The 15,569-nt window shown below is 47.7% G+C and overlaps 1 protein-coding gene across 2 annotated transcripts; it reads left to right on the top strand.

The window, feature by feature from the left end:
* Positions 1 to 353: 353 nt before the first annotated feature.
* TLR4 (toll like receptor 4) lies at positions 354 to 9,305 on the top strand. 2 transcript variants are annotated; one of them, XM_059865118.1, is made up of 3 exons: positions 354 to 585; positions 1,387 to 1,553; positions 2,814 to 9,305. In XM_059865118.1, exons 1-3 carry the CDS (start codon positions 481 to 483, stop codon positions 5,068 to 5,070), a joined length of 2,529 nt encoding a protein of 842 aa, XP_059721101.1. In that variant the 5' UTR covers positions 354 to 480; the 3' UTR covers positions 5,071 to 9,305. The 2 variants fall into 2 exon arrangements, with proteins under 2 accessions (XP_059721101.1, XP_059721102.1); XM_059865119.1 differs by lacking the exons at positions 354 to 585; positions 1,387 to 1,553 and adding an exon at positions 1,586 to 1,885.
* Positions 9,306 to 15,569: the final 6,264 nt, after the last annotated feature.

Below are 15,569 nucleotides of genomic sequence, written 5' to 3'. Positions count from 1 at the left end.
TGCTTGCCAGGGTGAAGCTGGGAGCATGGCAGGAGTGCAGAGGCAGAGAGTGACCCTCTCTAACCAGAACATTTGAGTTATGGGATGTGGAGCATGAAACTGGGCTCAGAATTGCACAAAATATTCTGTTGGTTTGGAGTTGGGTTTTTTTTTGCCAATTTGACCTGAGCTAATCAGAGGCAATCAAGTCAAGTGGCACTGATGAAACCCATATTCCTCTTTAATTTCTAGCCCAAATTATATCTGTCATTACTTCTTTTTTTTTTTTTTTTAACAATTTCAAGAAGAGCAGTTCACCCAGAGGGCGTGTAGAAACAAGGCAGTGACCAAGTTTCACTTCCCTTCTTGTGTCCTGCAGCCCTCTGAGATGTGCAATGAGAAGCACGAGTGGTGAAACACAACTCCTGGCACTGAAGGAGGTTTCTGTCTCCAGGTTTCTCTCTCCATGCTCCTTTCTCCTGCACTCCTGGCCTCCTGAAGATGCCCAGGAGAGGAGCCCTTCCTGTGGGGACACTCCTGGTGCTGCTGCAGCTGGCGTTTGTCCTGTCCCCACTGGCAGGCTGCCTCCTGGATCCCTGTTTGGAGGTATGTGAGCTCTGAGTGAGCACAAAATCCTTCATTTCTCTCCCTTTGCTTGGGAGATTTGTGCCTCAAGCCTCTTAGGAAAGCCCAGCTTTTTTTCTTTTTTTTTTTTTTTTTTTTTTCCCCAAGGTTGTTATCAAGGTGATTGAAGTATTTGAAGTAAATTGTAGTCTCTAAAACATCTGAGAACCAGAACCAGCGGCAAGAACTTTTTCTTCTTGTTGGCTTTCTGTACCTCTGAGGGTGCTGCAGTGCAGTTATTGTAATAGATTATATTTCCCTTGGAATGGATCCAAATTTCATCTAATTTCTACAAAACACAGATTTTTGCCTGGTTTGTGCAGTAGAGTGATTTCACCAAGGCCCTGACATGGGCCAACTGCCTTTTGCAAAGTTTTGCTGGCAGTTATTTGCTTGCAGAATAACTTTGGTTCAAGCTGCCTGGTTATGTGCAGGGGAAGAGAGCTGAGAGCTGTTCCTGGGCATGCAGTGCATCCATGAGTGTTTGTCCAGCTGCCTCTCTCAAAGGTTGCTGCTGGTTCATCTGGAACCTTAAGCAATGCTGTCCTGTAGTTTTGTCCCAGCTCCCATCAGCAAGAAACACAGCTCTTCCTGGGGAGTAGGACTGGTTCTATTAGGAGAGAGAAAAATGTTTAGGGTATGTAAGATTATTCCCTAAAACTCAGGGCAGCTCCTCTAGAAATGAACTGCAAGGGGGGGTCATTCTGCTTCTGCTTTCCTGACATTTCCTGGCACTTCATGAAGAGCAGATGTTGACCATGATGGGATCTGCCTCTGTTACAGATCACCCCTAGCACAACTTTCAGATGCACTGGACTGAACATCTCTGGAGTTCCTGACGGAGTCCCAAACACCACCCAGAACCTGGACCTCAGTTTCAGCAATCTGAAATCACTGGGCTCAAATTATTTTGCATCAGTCCCTGAGCTGCAGTTTCTGGATCTTTCAAGGTAATGGGATCTGTTATGTGGATACTGGTAAATTTTTCTTCACTAGCTGGGTTACAATGGTGGCTTATTTTGGGGTCTATTGGTCTTGACTGCTTTTTTTTTTTCCTTGTGACTTTGTCCCTGTGTCTGTCATTTTCACGTCCCTGTGGTGAAGTGATGAGCAGCTTTTAGTCCAGTCACTGAGTGTACACCCTCCACTCAGAGCTGGGTCTGTCAGTCTGATCTTGTAGGCTGGAATGTGAGAAGGAGGAGGAAGATGTTTCACTTGTCTGTGAACAAGAAAAATGTCAGACTTTTCACTGTTACAAAAACTCTGAAGTGGAACATCTTGGGTGAGCTGTTTTTCTAATCACAGTTTAAAAAAAAATAACATGAAGGTACATTCATTTTCTAAAAGGCTGTTTTAAAATATCAACATATTCTCTTTTGCCTTCTCCTCACATATCTGGGGGAGGAGATGGGGGAGGCCTATTAGCAAATTTGAATTGATGTATAATTTCCATTGACTTCAGACAACAGTTTCTCTGGGTAAATTGTTTCACTGAGAAATGTCACTCAGCCCCGTCACAGCTCTAGCTCCAAAGTGGCTGAGTGGCAGAGCACATGTGCTGGGAGGCACTGCCTGGATTACTGAACTAATTCTGCTGGGATTCACTGCAGAATGGATTTGGGTCTCAAATTCTGGATCTTCCCACATCAAACAAACCTTAGGGGGCCACGCTAATTTTCCCCTCTTCCTTTTCTCCTCCAGAGCCAGCACAGCCTGGGCTCTGCTCCCTCTGAGCCATCACCAGATACCAACTGCTGACAGAGCCGGGAGCTGTGCCACAGCTGCACTGCTCTGGTGCCAGTGCACTGCCCAGGTGTGGCTGAGGTGGCAGTCAGAGGGCTGGGGATGTGCCAGGTGTGAGGGAAGGCTGGCTCTGGTTGGTTCTTCCATCAGTGATGGTCATCCCTATGCCATTTGGCCTAAACTGATGGCTAGGATTCTTCTTTCCTGCTGCCTGCACGGATTTTTGATCTTCACCAGGTCTCCAGGTCTCTTGCTTTGAACTAAAGATTGGAGAGGAGGAGGTGAGAGGAGAGCTCCTGCTGGAGGAGAGCTCCCTTTGCACATCCAGGGATGCTGGCTCTGCCCAGCCCAGCAAAGCCAAACCAGCCCCCAGTGTGAGGCTGAGCCACAGGGCGTCACAGCAGCACTCAGAGAACAAGGAAGGGACAGTGTTTCATGCATTTATATTTTCTTTTCATGCCCAACAGGTGCCACATCCATACAATAGAAGATAACTCCTTTATGGATCTCCATAGACTTTCCACCTTGGTTTTAACTGCCAATTCCCTCCAGCACCTGGGCAAAGCAGCTTTCCATGGCTTAACATCTCTGAAAAAATTGGTTCTGGTGGAAACCAACAGGACCTCTCTGTCTGAGCTGCCTATTGGCCACTTGCATACTCTGCAGGAGCTGAATTTAGGCCACAACAGCATTACTTCATTGAGGCTTCCCAAGTATTTCGCCAACATGACCTCCCTCAGGCACCTGAGCTTCTTCTCTAACAAGATCACATCTATCTCCAGAGGAGACCTTGATGCCCTGAGGGAAGGGAACAGGCTCAACCTCACTCTGGTGCTTTCCTTGAACAATATAAAATCCATAGAGCCGGGGGCCTTTGCAGGGATCCACCTCGCTGAGCTGGCTCTCAGGTCTGCTTTTGAGAGCTCCATGATGCAAACTTCTCTGCAAGGCCTGGCTGGTTTGCAGGTCAGCAGACTCACAGTTGGGGCGTTCAGTGACCGTGGCAGGCAGCAGGACTTTGAGAGGGGGCTCTTGAATGGGCTGTGCCAGGTGCAGATGGAAGAGTTTGTCCTGATCTGCCTCAGGGGCTTTGGGGATGACACAGACACTCTCTTTACCTGCGTAGGCAACGTCTCCACTATTCGCTTGGTGGACCTGGGACTTGAGGAGATATCACAGGTTCCTGTGGGGTCTAAAGTGAAGCAGCTGGAATGCAAGAAATGTGGTTTTGATGATGTGCCTGCCCTGAAGCTGTCACTTTTCAAGGAGCTGAGAGTGCTTCGTATTACCAAGAACAGAAGTCTCAAAAACTTTGAGCAGAAGTTTGAGGGTCTCAGTAAACTGGAGGTCATAGATTTGAGTGAGAATAGACTCACCTTCAGCAGATGCTGTTCCCCTCAGTTTCAAAATTGTCCAAATTTGAAACACTTGAACTTAAGCTTCAATTCTTACATCAGATTGACTGGAGATTTCATTAATGTGGAGAATTTGTTATATTTGGACCTTCAGCACACAACCTTATTTGGTCCTGGCTCCTACCCTGTCTTTCTGTCCCTTCAGAGACTGATTTACCTTGATATTTCCTACACCAAAACCAAAGTTGAATCCCAGTGTACATTTTGTGGCTTGAACTCTTTGCAAGTGCTTAAGATGGCAGGAAACTCCTTTGCAGACAATAAGCTGGCAAACAACTTCAAAAACCTAAGTCACCTCCACACCTTGGATATTTCAAGCTGCAAATTAGAACATGTGGATCAAAGTACTTTTGATGCCCTCTCTGAGCTAAAAGAGCTAAACATCAGCAACAATAAGCTCCTGACCTTTGATCCTGGAGTCTACCAGCCACTCCAAGCCCTCAGAGTCCTGGATTTCAGCAGAAACCAGCTGACTGTTCTGTTGGACTCAGCCAGGGATATCCTGCCTGACAGCCTGCTCCTGTTGGATATCTCTCAAAACCTGTTTGATTGCTCCTGTGTGTACCTGGACTTTCTGGAATGGGTCAAGGAGAAGCAGGAGCTGCTGCAGAACAAGGAGCTGATGCTGTGCCACACTCCCTCGTACGTGGCCAACGTGAGCCTGCCAAGCTTTGATCTGTCCTCCTGCCACATCAGTGCAGGCAAAATTTCCTCCTCAGTGGTTGTGCTGCTAGTTGTAGTGGTGCTCCTCTTCCTGGTTTACAAGTACTACTTCCAGCTCTACTACTCCGTGGTGCTGCTCAGTGGGTGCAAGCACTACGCAGAAAGAGGTGACACCTACGATGCCTTTGTCATCCACTCCAGCAAAGACCAGGAATGGGTGACAAAGGAGCTGGTGGAACCCTTGGAAGGAGGAAAACCTCCCTTCCACCTGTGTCTGTACTACAGGGACTTCCTGCCAGGGGTACCCATTGTCACCAATATCATCCAGGAGGGATTTCTCAGCAGCAGGAATGTCATCGCAGTCATCTCCGCTGACTTCCTGGAGAGCAAGTGGTGCAGCTTTGAGTTTGACATTGCCCAGTCCTGGCAGCTGGTGGAGGGGAAGGCTGGGATCATCATGATTGTGCTGGAAAATGTGAACAAGGACCTGCTGAGACAGAGGCTGGGGCTGTCTCGGTACCTGAGGAGGAACACCTACCTGGAGTGGAAAAACAAGGAAATAAGCAAGCACATCTTCTGGAGGCAGCTGACAGGAGTGCTGCTGGAAGGCAAAAATTGGAACCATGAGGAGACAAAACTCATGTGAAGAGAAAGAAGGGTTCTTCCTGCCCTGGCTGCCATCCTGGCCTGATGGATGGTGCCTAGAAGCTGGTTCTTCTGTTGCTGCTCAGAGTCAGAGTGAGTGGATGGAGGCACATCACTACAGAAATTCCTGCCTTGCTGGTCACCTTCTCTCAAGGAAATTTGCAAGTTAAGGAGTGACAAGGGCCAAAAGAGGGGCCTGAGCTCTGTGTTTGGCCATAGCTGTCACCCACAGGTGGCCCAACAACACCTCAGGTTTGGTGGGTGTAGGCACAGACCAATGCTCTGACTGTCATCTGGCTGCTTCTGAAACTGGATTTGGGTCCTGAGACCATTTACTTAGAGGAACTTCAGAGTCTGTTGCTTTGAGTGGACCCCAGAATCTCAAAGGCAGAGTAAAGACACAGGATTTTCAGCTCTAAAAACTTTGTGAAACAGAAACAAGCTTTGGATTCTGAAAATCTTGTGCCTTCCTCTGTGGGCACCATGACTCAGGGCACAAACCCTCCAGGGAGCAATGGGGCATCCTTCAGCTCAACTGGGAGCTGCTCAGGGAACCTGACTAATTTTGTCATCAGGGAGGGAGGTTTCTGTGGTTGGGAAATTTGCCTAACATCTTTCTTTCAGTTTTCTTTACACCAAGGCCAAATATTGCAACCATCACCTGAAAATCTTACTTATATCCAGATTGTATAGCATTTGAAAGGGCATTTTGGAGTTTTCCTGGGGGGACAAGAAATGTGTAACACCTCTAAACTGAAATATTTCTTTGCTCCCACTACTCCTCCTCACCCAGTGTTTGTGGATATGCATTTGGACTGCCCTAAGCAAGCAAAATTGAGCCTGAATGAAGTGTTTGGATGTTTATAGCCAGCCAGTTCTAGACTGAGCTTTTTCACTCTCTGGACCAGCCTGAGTTCACTGTTGGAAGGTGCTGCAAGAGCCTCCAGGGTTTGAAATGGGGTTCAGATCTGCCTCTCTGTTTCCCCAGGGGTCAGTTCCCACCTGGAACAGCACTGAGTGGGGGAGTTTTGCTTTTGCTTCACTGAGAACATGCCTGGCATTTTGCAGGGAGAAGAGATAGAGGGAAAAAGTCTGGGTTAGCTGAACTAAATGTACCCCAGCAGTGTCCTGAGTCAAGGGAAGGAAAGTCTGAATGCCATGGAATCCTCCCACAGAGCACACACCAGTGATGTGTGGGACAGGGCATGGGGCAGGAGTGTTGCTCTCTTTCTGCCAAAGGCTTTGGTTGGGATCCAGCCCTGAATTACTCTGGTGTTAATCCTGCAGATCCTTCTATGATCAGTGATGTTCTGCAGAGGTAAAAGAGAAGCAACTGAGTGGTGAGTCAGATCTGATGTTTGTCTGCTCACTTCTCTAAGCACCAGACAGGGACATTCCCATGGAAGCAGGATCAGGGATCAACATCAGACATTGCTGGACAGAGAGGGAGAGCCAGCTCCAAGCCTTGTGCTGGCAAAAGTTGAATCACAGCTCCCTCCCTCTGTGCTGTGTCAGACAACACTACCAAAACCCCCCACAGCCCTCCCTAAGCTTCTTCTGTGACCCAGGAGATGAAGATTTAATAAAACTACACTTGATGCTGCATCCCTTTGCCCAGAGAGATTGTTCTGCACCTGCTAAATCCTATTCCAGCAATTCTCAAATTGAAGTTCTCCTCACCTCTGCTGGCATTGATGGGTCCTGCAGACCTTCCTCCTCACCCTTCCACCCCCCTCTTCCTCCTCCTCCTCCAGGGATGGTGGGGGACAGTGAACCTCGAGGTTCACTGCACTGAGGCCAAGGGAGAGCACAGTGGACAAAGCAAAGATTGGCCTGAATTCCAGCAGCTCCAAGTTAAATTGGGAAACAAAAGAGGAAAAATTAAACAGAGTGGGAGTTCCTGCTCCTGAACTGAGCAGCCCTGAAGGTGCATTTCTCCTTCACTCCTTCTCTCTGTGGCTCCTCTGCAAACAATCCAGTGGATGTGTATTTCTGGCACAAAGCACAGAGTCCTGTGATTCTTGATTGTAATTATAACAATGAGTTTCAGAAAGCCTGAGAGTGGTTCTGGGCATTTATAAAAGGGATTTAGGACAGTATTGTCTAAAAAGTCAGTGGTTTTTTTTGAACATCAAAGCAATTTTAGGAGAGCTGGAGTGATGCTGAGACGAGGCTCCCACCAGTACAATTTTAAAAGAAATTGGTCACTTGTTTTTCTCTTCCTATTCAGTCTCCACAGCAGACATGAACACCTGAGTTGTCCCTGGCTTCCTTATTGTCCAAGAAAAAGCCACAAAACCCAGCATAACTTCAGCAGCCCCTCTGTGGTCCCTTCCAGCCTGACCCCTCTGTGATTCTGTGACCAGCCCAGGCAGTGCTGAGGTTTGTGAGTCCAAGATGGACAAGGCTGTGTGAAGGATTGTATTTTCACCATTTACCCAGCAGAGAAACTGTAGATCTTTTGGAAGACTCAAACAAGCTTTCCCCAATAGTATAAATGGGGGAATACTGTGGTTCCCACAGAAACACATGTACTCATCTGTCTTATTGCAGGAAACAAATATCCAAAGGAAAGCTCAACATCCTCATGTTTCCAAAGCTGCTGGCACACACTGTTTGGAACTGCCCACTCTGCAGCAAGTGGCTTTGATAGGATTTACTCACTGGGTGAAAAAATGAGCAGCCAAGCAAACACCCCTGCAGGTCTGCATTCATCTCTCATGTAAATATCTGAAAATATTCCAGTTATTAAAGCATCTCTTTTGCCCAGGTCATAAAAACAGATGGAGACAAAGCTCCAAAGGGCTGTTGCATCCAAGCTACTCCATTTGCAGTGGGGGTGTGCCCTGATTTCACTCTGAGCTTCATTTAACCCATGCAAGATGCCAGGAGAGCTGCAGCTCTGGACCTCCTTCCCTTGTGGAGGGTGCTGTCCCAAGGGCAGGACGTCCTGGTGTGCTGGCAGTGTCACCAAGCTGTGCTTTGCAGTGAGGGCTCTGAGCAGAGCGTGCCCTCCTTGGTGTGATTGCCTTGGTGCTCTGCTGGAATCCAAAATGCAGGGAATTCTCACAGCTTTGGGCCTGTAAGCCAAAGCTTAGAATTGAACACAGGATTTGATGAGACCATGGAAAAAACTTCCAAACTTAGGTGCTAGAAGTGGGAATGAGGATTTATAGTTTAAAGCAGAGACAAGTTAAGCTAAGTAAAGGAAAGTTTAGAGTTTTAGAGTTCAAGATATAGAAAAAATAAAAGTAGTTACAGAGGTAAATAAGGAGTTTAGAATGCAGCACTGTGGGTTTGTGTGCCATAACAGGATTGGCCAAGAAACTTACACTGTAGCATGAGTTCATAAGACAAAATATTTAAGGATTGGGTCAAAAACATAAATACCCTTGTTGGCAGTGTTTTATTGGTCAATAAAACTTAAGACCTGGTTATAAGACTTAAAGGGTCTTATAACCAAGGGTCTTGTGACCTCCTGAGCCATGGGGTAAAGATGTGAGCCGAGCTCACCCTTCCTGCCTCTGCAGAAGAACAACAAACCACATCATCAAAAACAATTCACAGGTCCCATCTCTAACTCATTCAAAACTCCTTCAAAAAATCCCCACAGTGCTCCCCAGGCTGCAGCAGCTGGAAAAGCTGGAACCCAGAGCCAGGTGCAGCCCTTCCCACCTGGATCTGGCTGGCTGCAGGAGCAGCAGTGCAGGAGTGCTCCCCTGGCCCCCCTGAGCAGCAGCACAGATTCCCAGTGTCACATAAAAACCCAGCAGAACAAGGAAAAGCAGCTGCTTTCCCTGGGCCCACTGGTACTTGACAGGAACAGGTTGAAACTTCTCAGGGAGAGCATTTGTCCTCTGGGAAATGCTATTTTGTATGTGGTTTCTGCAATTTAATGAGGTAGCGTGGTGAATCTATGGAATGGGAATTGTCACAGCAGAGTTTCTGGTTTGCTGTTGCATGTAATTTTGGAACAGATATTTTTTATGGAAACAGTGATTTTAAAAAATGGTTTGGAGGGGCTGAAAAAGGGTTTTCTAATAAAAGTTAAATTGCTCCACAATGTCATTTTAAAAAATGTCTGCTTAGGCTTATGCTGTTGTTTTTCAGAGTACCTTTTCATTTTAAAATCTGTTTCTATTTACACAATCTGAGTAGCCTCCCAAAGCAACACCAAGATGTAAAAATGTTTTCCACACACACAAAATAAAATCTCTGGACTTTGTTTTGGGGGAATTCTTGTTTTGTTTTGTTTTGTTGGGGATTTTTTGGTTTAGGTTTTTGTTTTTTTTTTTTTTTCTTTTGGTTGGTTTGTATTGTTTTGGTTTTGGGGTTTTTTTGTTGTTTTTTTTTTGTTTGTTTGTTTGTTTTTTTTTTTTTTTTTTTTTTTTTTTTTTTTTTTTTGTAACTTGCTGGAAACTATGTTTGGAAAAATGGAAATTCCTCTTCTATGACCCTCTCAGAGTCAAACCTTCACCTGCCTGTGCCCCACTGCAGTTCAGGCAGCAGAAACCACTGAGGAACCCCTGGAATGAATTTCACTAAGTGCCTTTTGCAAAACATCTTGAGTAGGTGCAGTGGATCGATAGGACCTGCCTGAGAGCAGCTGAGCAGGGGAGGAGAGAAGCAATTCCTTAATAAGTTGTTCCTTGCCATCCCCAGCTCAGGCTGGGAACGGGGACAAATGACAGCCAAGCAGGATTTGCAGAGAGGAGCCCACCTGCCAGGAGCTCTCACCTTCCTCAGCCCCAAGGTCACCCAGAGGGCACAGTCCATAATTCACCAGCCTGGACCTCACTGTGCTGCTCTGAACACACAGAGGAACATTGCACAACTGAGGGCAGCTCTGCTGAAACACCTGAATGTCACCATGATATTTTCTGAAAAATCCCTTTGCCAGGATTTCTTCTCCTGGGAAGCTGGGAAGCTTCAGCTTCTCCCTGTTTTGCTGCTTTAGAATGTGATTTAGAGATTGTTCATCCAGCATGTGAATTGTTTTTATGTAATGACCAATCCTGGTCCAGCTGTGTCAGACTGAGTCAGTCACAAGTTTATATTATTCATCCTTGTTAAGCCTTCTGATGTATCCTTTCTCTTTCTTTAGTAGAATTTTAGTATAGCATTAATATAATAAATATCATATCATATCATATCATGAAATAATAAATCAGCCTTCTGAGAACATGGAGTCAAATTCTCATCTCTCACTTTGTCCTGGGGACCCTCACAAACACCACACCTGAAAAGCATGAAAAAGGAAGAAAATTAAGAAGGAAGGTATTAGTGCAGGGTCTCAGGGTGGGAAAGAGGCCACAGTTTAGCTGGGTGGGTCCCAGATGCTGGAGGTGGCTTGGTCTCAGGGTTTCCAACACTGACCAAAGCACCCACATGCAGAAGGTTGGTGGTGAGTCTGTAAGTTCTCCTTTTGTTTTGCATAATGACAATCAGAGGGATGGAAATGAGCATTGCATGGGTACCAGCCATGCTTTGAAGGGGACAGGATGGAGCCCTTGGGGTCCAGCAAGGACAGGTGACTGGGATGAAAGAACCTCAGCATCTCTGGAGGGCACAAGAAGCCCAGCCCAGACCTGTCTTGATGCCTGCCAGCCTTCCCAAAATACAGAGGGAGTGACCTCTGGTCACACACCTTTTGTGTGAGCAAACCCATGACCAAGTCTACAAATCAAACAGCAGGGAGAGGATATTCCAACCCCACACTTCCAAAATCCTTCCCCCAGAGCTGTTCAAAATACATTTCTTATTGGTGATGGGGAGATGCTCAGCTGAGATAAAGGGTCACTCCGTGGGACTGGGGCCCAGGGCCCTCCAGCCAGAGGATTTCCAAGGATAACAACTGCAGCTTCCCTGCCTGCAGCTCCTCCATCCCTTATCGCGGCATCTTGAGTACTACTACGCAAATAACAATAGGGTTTTGTTAGGCAAAAGCGATTTAATTGCAGTCTACACTCCCTGAGAGGGTAAGATCGGCTTTTCTCCAGATCTAATCTTCATTCTTCATCTTTTCTTCTCTCCCTCGCACCCCTTCCCTCTCCTGGAATTTTCTCTTTTCTGTCTTTCCCAGCCAGCAGCAAGTGACCAACCTAAAACGTAAGAAAGAGGGAGGGGGTGTCCTTGTCTCTTCTTTTTCTACATTTTTGAATAGCCTTTAAATCCTTTGGAGTGTTATGTCCCACAAGAAAGGATTAGCAGTAATTCCCCTGCCATCTCTTGCTTCCAACGCTCTGACAATTCATTCTCCTGAGATCCCCTAAACTCACCGCTGAATTCATTAACCAGGGGACACGGAGCGGGCTTGGGGGAGTGACATCCCCTGTCCCCCCTCCCTACAGCCTGCTGCTCCAGCTGAGCACACCCACGGGCTCCTGGATCAGCACTTCTACTCCTTATCGACCCAAAACAACCCCGAACTTGCCCGATGTGGGATGCTCTGAGTGCTTCAGCTCCCCCCTGGAATTCCCTCTCCACGCCTCACCATGGATGTGGTGGGAGCCTGTGCCCCTCCCCAGCTCTCACTCTGCAATCCCTCTGGTTTCTTCTCCCAGTTTGCTGGGAAGGGCTCTCTGCCTCCCCTGCCTGGCTCTGGATGCTGCCAGGCCCCCTCGGATGATGAATGCTGCTTGTTATCTCTGCCCTGCTTTGCTTTCCTGCGGGTGAAATGGGGTTCACAACCTGCACGCTGTGATTTACAGGAGTGCAGCACTGACAGACAGACAGAGTCTAGATCAGAGCCCATGAAAAGGCACTTGCTGTTCCTCAACTCCATTTCTTTTGGCCTGGGATGTTGAAATCCTCCTCTCAAGCTCTGCCCCAGGCCAGCAGATGTCTGACTGAAGCCAGAGCCCTCCATCTCCTTTCCTGTCACTGATTCTATCTGTGGTCTGCTTTCTTTAGGGGAAATAAGTGGACTGAGTGTAGCACAAAGAAAAAGAGCAGTGTTTGGTCCCCAAGCCCCTCTTTGCAGTTCTGTTTAGCAGAAGAGCCTTCCCTGCCCAGATATTTCTTCCTGCCATTTCTTCTCTCCCACTGTAAATATTAAAATAAGCTTAATAAGAAAACCCACAGGCTTCCCCCTCTCAGCTCCTCCTGAGATCATGGCCCACATCTTTCTGTCCTGCATGGAGTCAGCTTTCAGTTCCACACCTCTTGCCCCTCCAGCAGCCTGGATTTTGCTGGGTGCTGAGCACCCACCCCCACTCTCTGCTCTGCTGTTCCCCAGCTCTCAGTGCCCCAGTGAGGATTCAGGATTCATCTCTCAGCCTCAGACTGAAGCTGAGCTGTGCTATTCAGAGCCCTGATGGGAATTACAGGGAGTCTGCCTGCCAAAAGGGCCCTGGTGAGAAGCCACCCTCTGCTCTGGCTGGGGTGATGGCCACAGGGGTCCTCTGGGTGATGGGGAGGTGCTGTGGGCTCTGGAGGTGCCCTCCTGTCACCTCTGGGGCAGTGACAGGGAGAGAAGGATGACAAAATGCTGGGACTGAAGTCTGAGTCAAAAGTGTGAAGTTTGTTGCCCTCCTTGATAGCCATTTCTCCTGGAAGAAGAAAAGAATGTTTTATAAGGAGCATGATGAAAGCAAAGTACATAATGATTTCAGAGTGAGCCGACAGCAAGAGAGATAGGAGCATCCCCTTGGATTTGCCTGCCTGAGGTTATTTACCTCAGGAAGCTCCTGAATAAAAGATACAAAAATACAGTAGAAAGTAGTATTATTTGCTCATTTCAAAGCATGATGGGAGGCAGAAAAACATTATAAGGGGAATCTTTGAGTCTTGCCAGCCTGGATTTGTCAGGGCAGCGTTTTCACGGAGCGCTCTCCGGGTGACCCAGTTTCTGAGACACAGACACAGACACACACACGTCCACACACACAGAGCCCAGCCACAATCCACAACTTTAATAGCTCTGTGACATACAAAGGAGATTTTGATGCAAAGTGGAGCTGACAGAGAAGTGGAAGAAGTATCTGCTTTTTTTTTTTTTTCCATCCAGTGCCAAGCCAAGATTACAGTCAAGGTGGTTTCAACCTTCAGCAAGGACTGATGTTACCCTGGGTTCTGCTTTTAATGACATTTAGCAAAAAGCAGAAGCTCAGGGAGGGGGAACAAGGGTTTTCTTTTCAGGAGGAATTTACTTGGGCTGTCAGGATTAAAGGCATGAAGGGAATGCATATGGGGCTGCAAAGGGGGCTTAATGGCTTTGCTGCTGGTGAGGACAGCACAGCCCTGAGACAGGGGGTGCCAGGCCTGTCAGGCAGCTGATGAAACATCTGTGGACGTGGAAGGGTGCAGTGAAGAGATGCCATGGCAGTGTGGTCACACTGGGGTGACTGTCACCTGTGCTTTCCTGGCTGTGGTGACATGAGGGTGTCGTTGTGTAACAATAATCTCTGCTTCAGAAAATATGTCCCCATGCTGGAACCCAGGAGATTGCTCTGGCTGCCCTGGAGGGCTGAGACCCTGGCAGGGGGCTCAGAGACCTTGGCACAGAGCCCAAGACATCTGTGCCTTTTATCTTGACCCATGGAAAAAAACATTACCAACCCTTATATGAAGGGTTGTAAGTCAAAAGAGTTTAAGTAGAATGATAGTGAATTCATCACAGGGTGAAAAATAGATTTCTGAGGTTTTTAGAATGGGGGCTCAGGGTCCCAAGATGGAGGAATTTGGGTGTGCCCTGTCCTTTTTCTTCCTAGCCTCCATCTTCTGGGTGATGTTGGCATTTTTAGATTGGTTTAGAGTAGAAGCTCACTGTCTGACACAGGTGATAGGTATTGGGAAGTTATGGTAAATATTGTACTCGTAGTTTTTGGTATAAAAAGATAACACTGCCCTGGGGGCAGGCAGAGTGCCTCTGTCTGACCTGCTGAGCAGACCTCGGCAGGCCAGAGAAAGAATTTTATAGATAAGGAACAATAAACAACCTTGAGACCGAGAACTGAAGAGCTCTGACACCTTCTTTGACAGCCAGGCTGGGAAAAGAGACTTTACAATGTGTACAATATTTACAATAACCTCCCAACACCTATCACCCATGTTAGACAGTGAGCTTCTACTCTAAACCAATCCAAAAGTGCCACCATCACAGCAGAAGATGGAGGCTAGGAAGAAGGAGAAAGGCTGGACACGCCCAGATTCCTCCATCTTGCCCCCTGAACCCCCATTCTAAAAACCCCAAAAATCTCTTTTTTTCCTGTGACAAACTGATTATTATTCTACTTAGACTTTTGTGGCTTGCAGATCCTCATATAAGGTTGGTAAGTTTTTCCATGGCTCATAATCAAAGTCACAGGGGTCTTGGGCTCTGTGCCAGGGTCTCTGAGCCCCCTGGCAGGGGTTTGGGCAATCCAGGACAGCCAGAGGGATGTCCTGAATTCCGACTCTTGGTGATGAGTGCAGAGCCACACCATGCAGTGGGGAAATGCAGCCTTGAGCTCCAATTTCTCTGCTGGGATGGGAAGTGCTCTCCCCTCTTCAGCTGGAGGGGACAGCACCCACCCAGGGACCAGGATGCTGGTCAGGCACCAGCCCAGGGACCCTCTGCCCTGTGGGATGAACTCTCTGGGGGCTCAGAGCAGAAGCATCAGGCACCACCCAGGCTGCTCTCTGTGCCTGGGTGTGATGGAGCAGTGACAGCTCCATGTTTTGTGGCTGCTCTTTGCATCTGTTGCACAAACATGGCTCAGGGAGGTGGCAGCAATGCGTGTCCCCCTGACACCCAGAGAATAAAGTGATATTACTGTGAAAATAAGGCTGCTGCTGCACAGCTCAGCTCTGAACCTTCCCTCTGCCAAGCAGCTCTGATTAGAATCTCATCTCGCTCTCTGTTGCACAGCACCTGCAGAAGAAAATCCCACCCAGCAGCACAGAACTATTTTTAAAGGCCTTTTTTCCAACAGGCTGGGAAATGGGGATGGTGAGAATCCTGCTGGTACCGTGGAATTGTTTCAACCCCCCCTTGCAGAAGGGCATGGAGCTAGACTTGGGGAATGTGAGTCAGAGAAAGGAAGAGGCAGAATCTTCTTGCCAAGTCTGAAGCTTGTGCCAGCTCCTTGCCTTGGGAGGCTGAATTTCAGAATTTCAGCATCTTCCAGGTCCCTTGAGGGATTTTTTTTTTCAGGTTTGCTGTACCTGACTCAGTGAGACACCTCCAGCTGTCAGAAATTTGCTGAGAGAGATTTGTGTGCTTTGAAAAGAGGGGCACAGGGGTCCATGGCATGGGAATTGTGGTCAGGAATGCATCCCAGGGCTGTGGGAAGGGGTTGCCTGCAGCTTCTGGGCACCACAGAGTAGGAGGTGGGGGAAGCAAACAGGCAGAGAAGACCAAGAGGCTGAAAGAGTCAAGTCCTTGGGGTGTGGGATATGATGAGCTGTGAATTCTGGGCTGTCAGTGCCAAGAGGGTTTATTCACCTCCATTTTGGAGGTGAATGAATGTTCCAAGAAGCCTCAGAAGTGTCTGGGGATGCAAAGGGAGTGAGAGGTGT

Source organism: Haemorhous mexicanus, chromosome 21, assembly GCF_027477595.1.
Source record: "Haemorhous mexicanus isolate bHaeMex1 chromosome 21, bHaeMex1.pri, whole genome shotgun sequence".
Lineage (NCBI taxonomy): Eukaryota > Metazoa > Chordata > Aves > Passeriformes > Fringillidae > Haemorhous > Haemorhous mexicanus.
This window is presented reverse-complemented; position numbering and strand designations above follow the sequence as displayed.

Bases quoted from the DNA above. Each gene is read 5' to 3' on its own strand.
- TLR4 (XM_059865118.1), top strand. From the start codon at position 481: ATGCCCAGGAGAGGAGCCCTTCCTGTGGGGACACTCCTGGTGCTGCTG. The intron at 586-1,386 runs GTATGTGAGCTC...CCTCTGTTACAG, and splicing joins TCCTGGATCCCTGTTTGGAG to ATCACCCCTAGCACAACTTT. The intron at 1,554-2,813 runs GTAATGGGATCT...CATGCCCAACAG, and splicing joins CAGTTTCTGGATCTTTCAAG to GTGCCACATCCATACAATAG.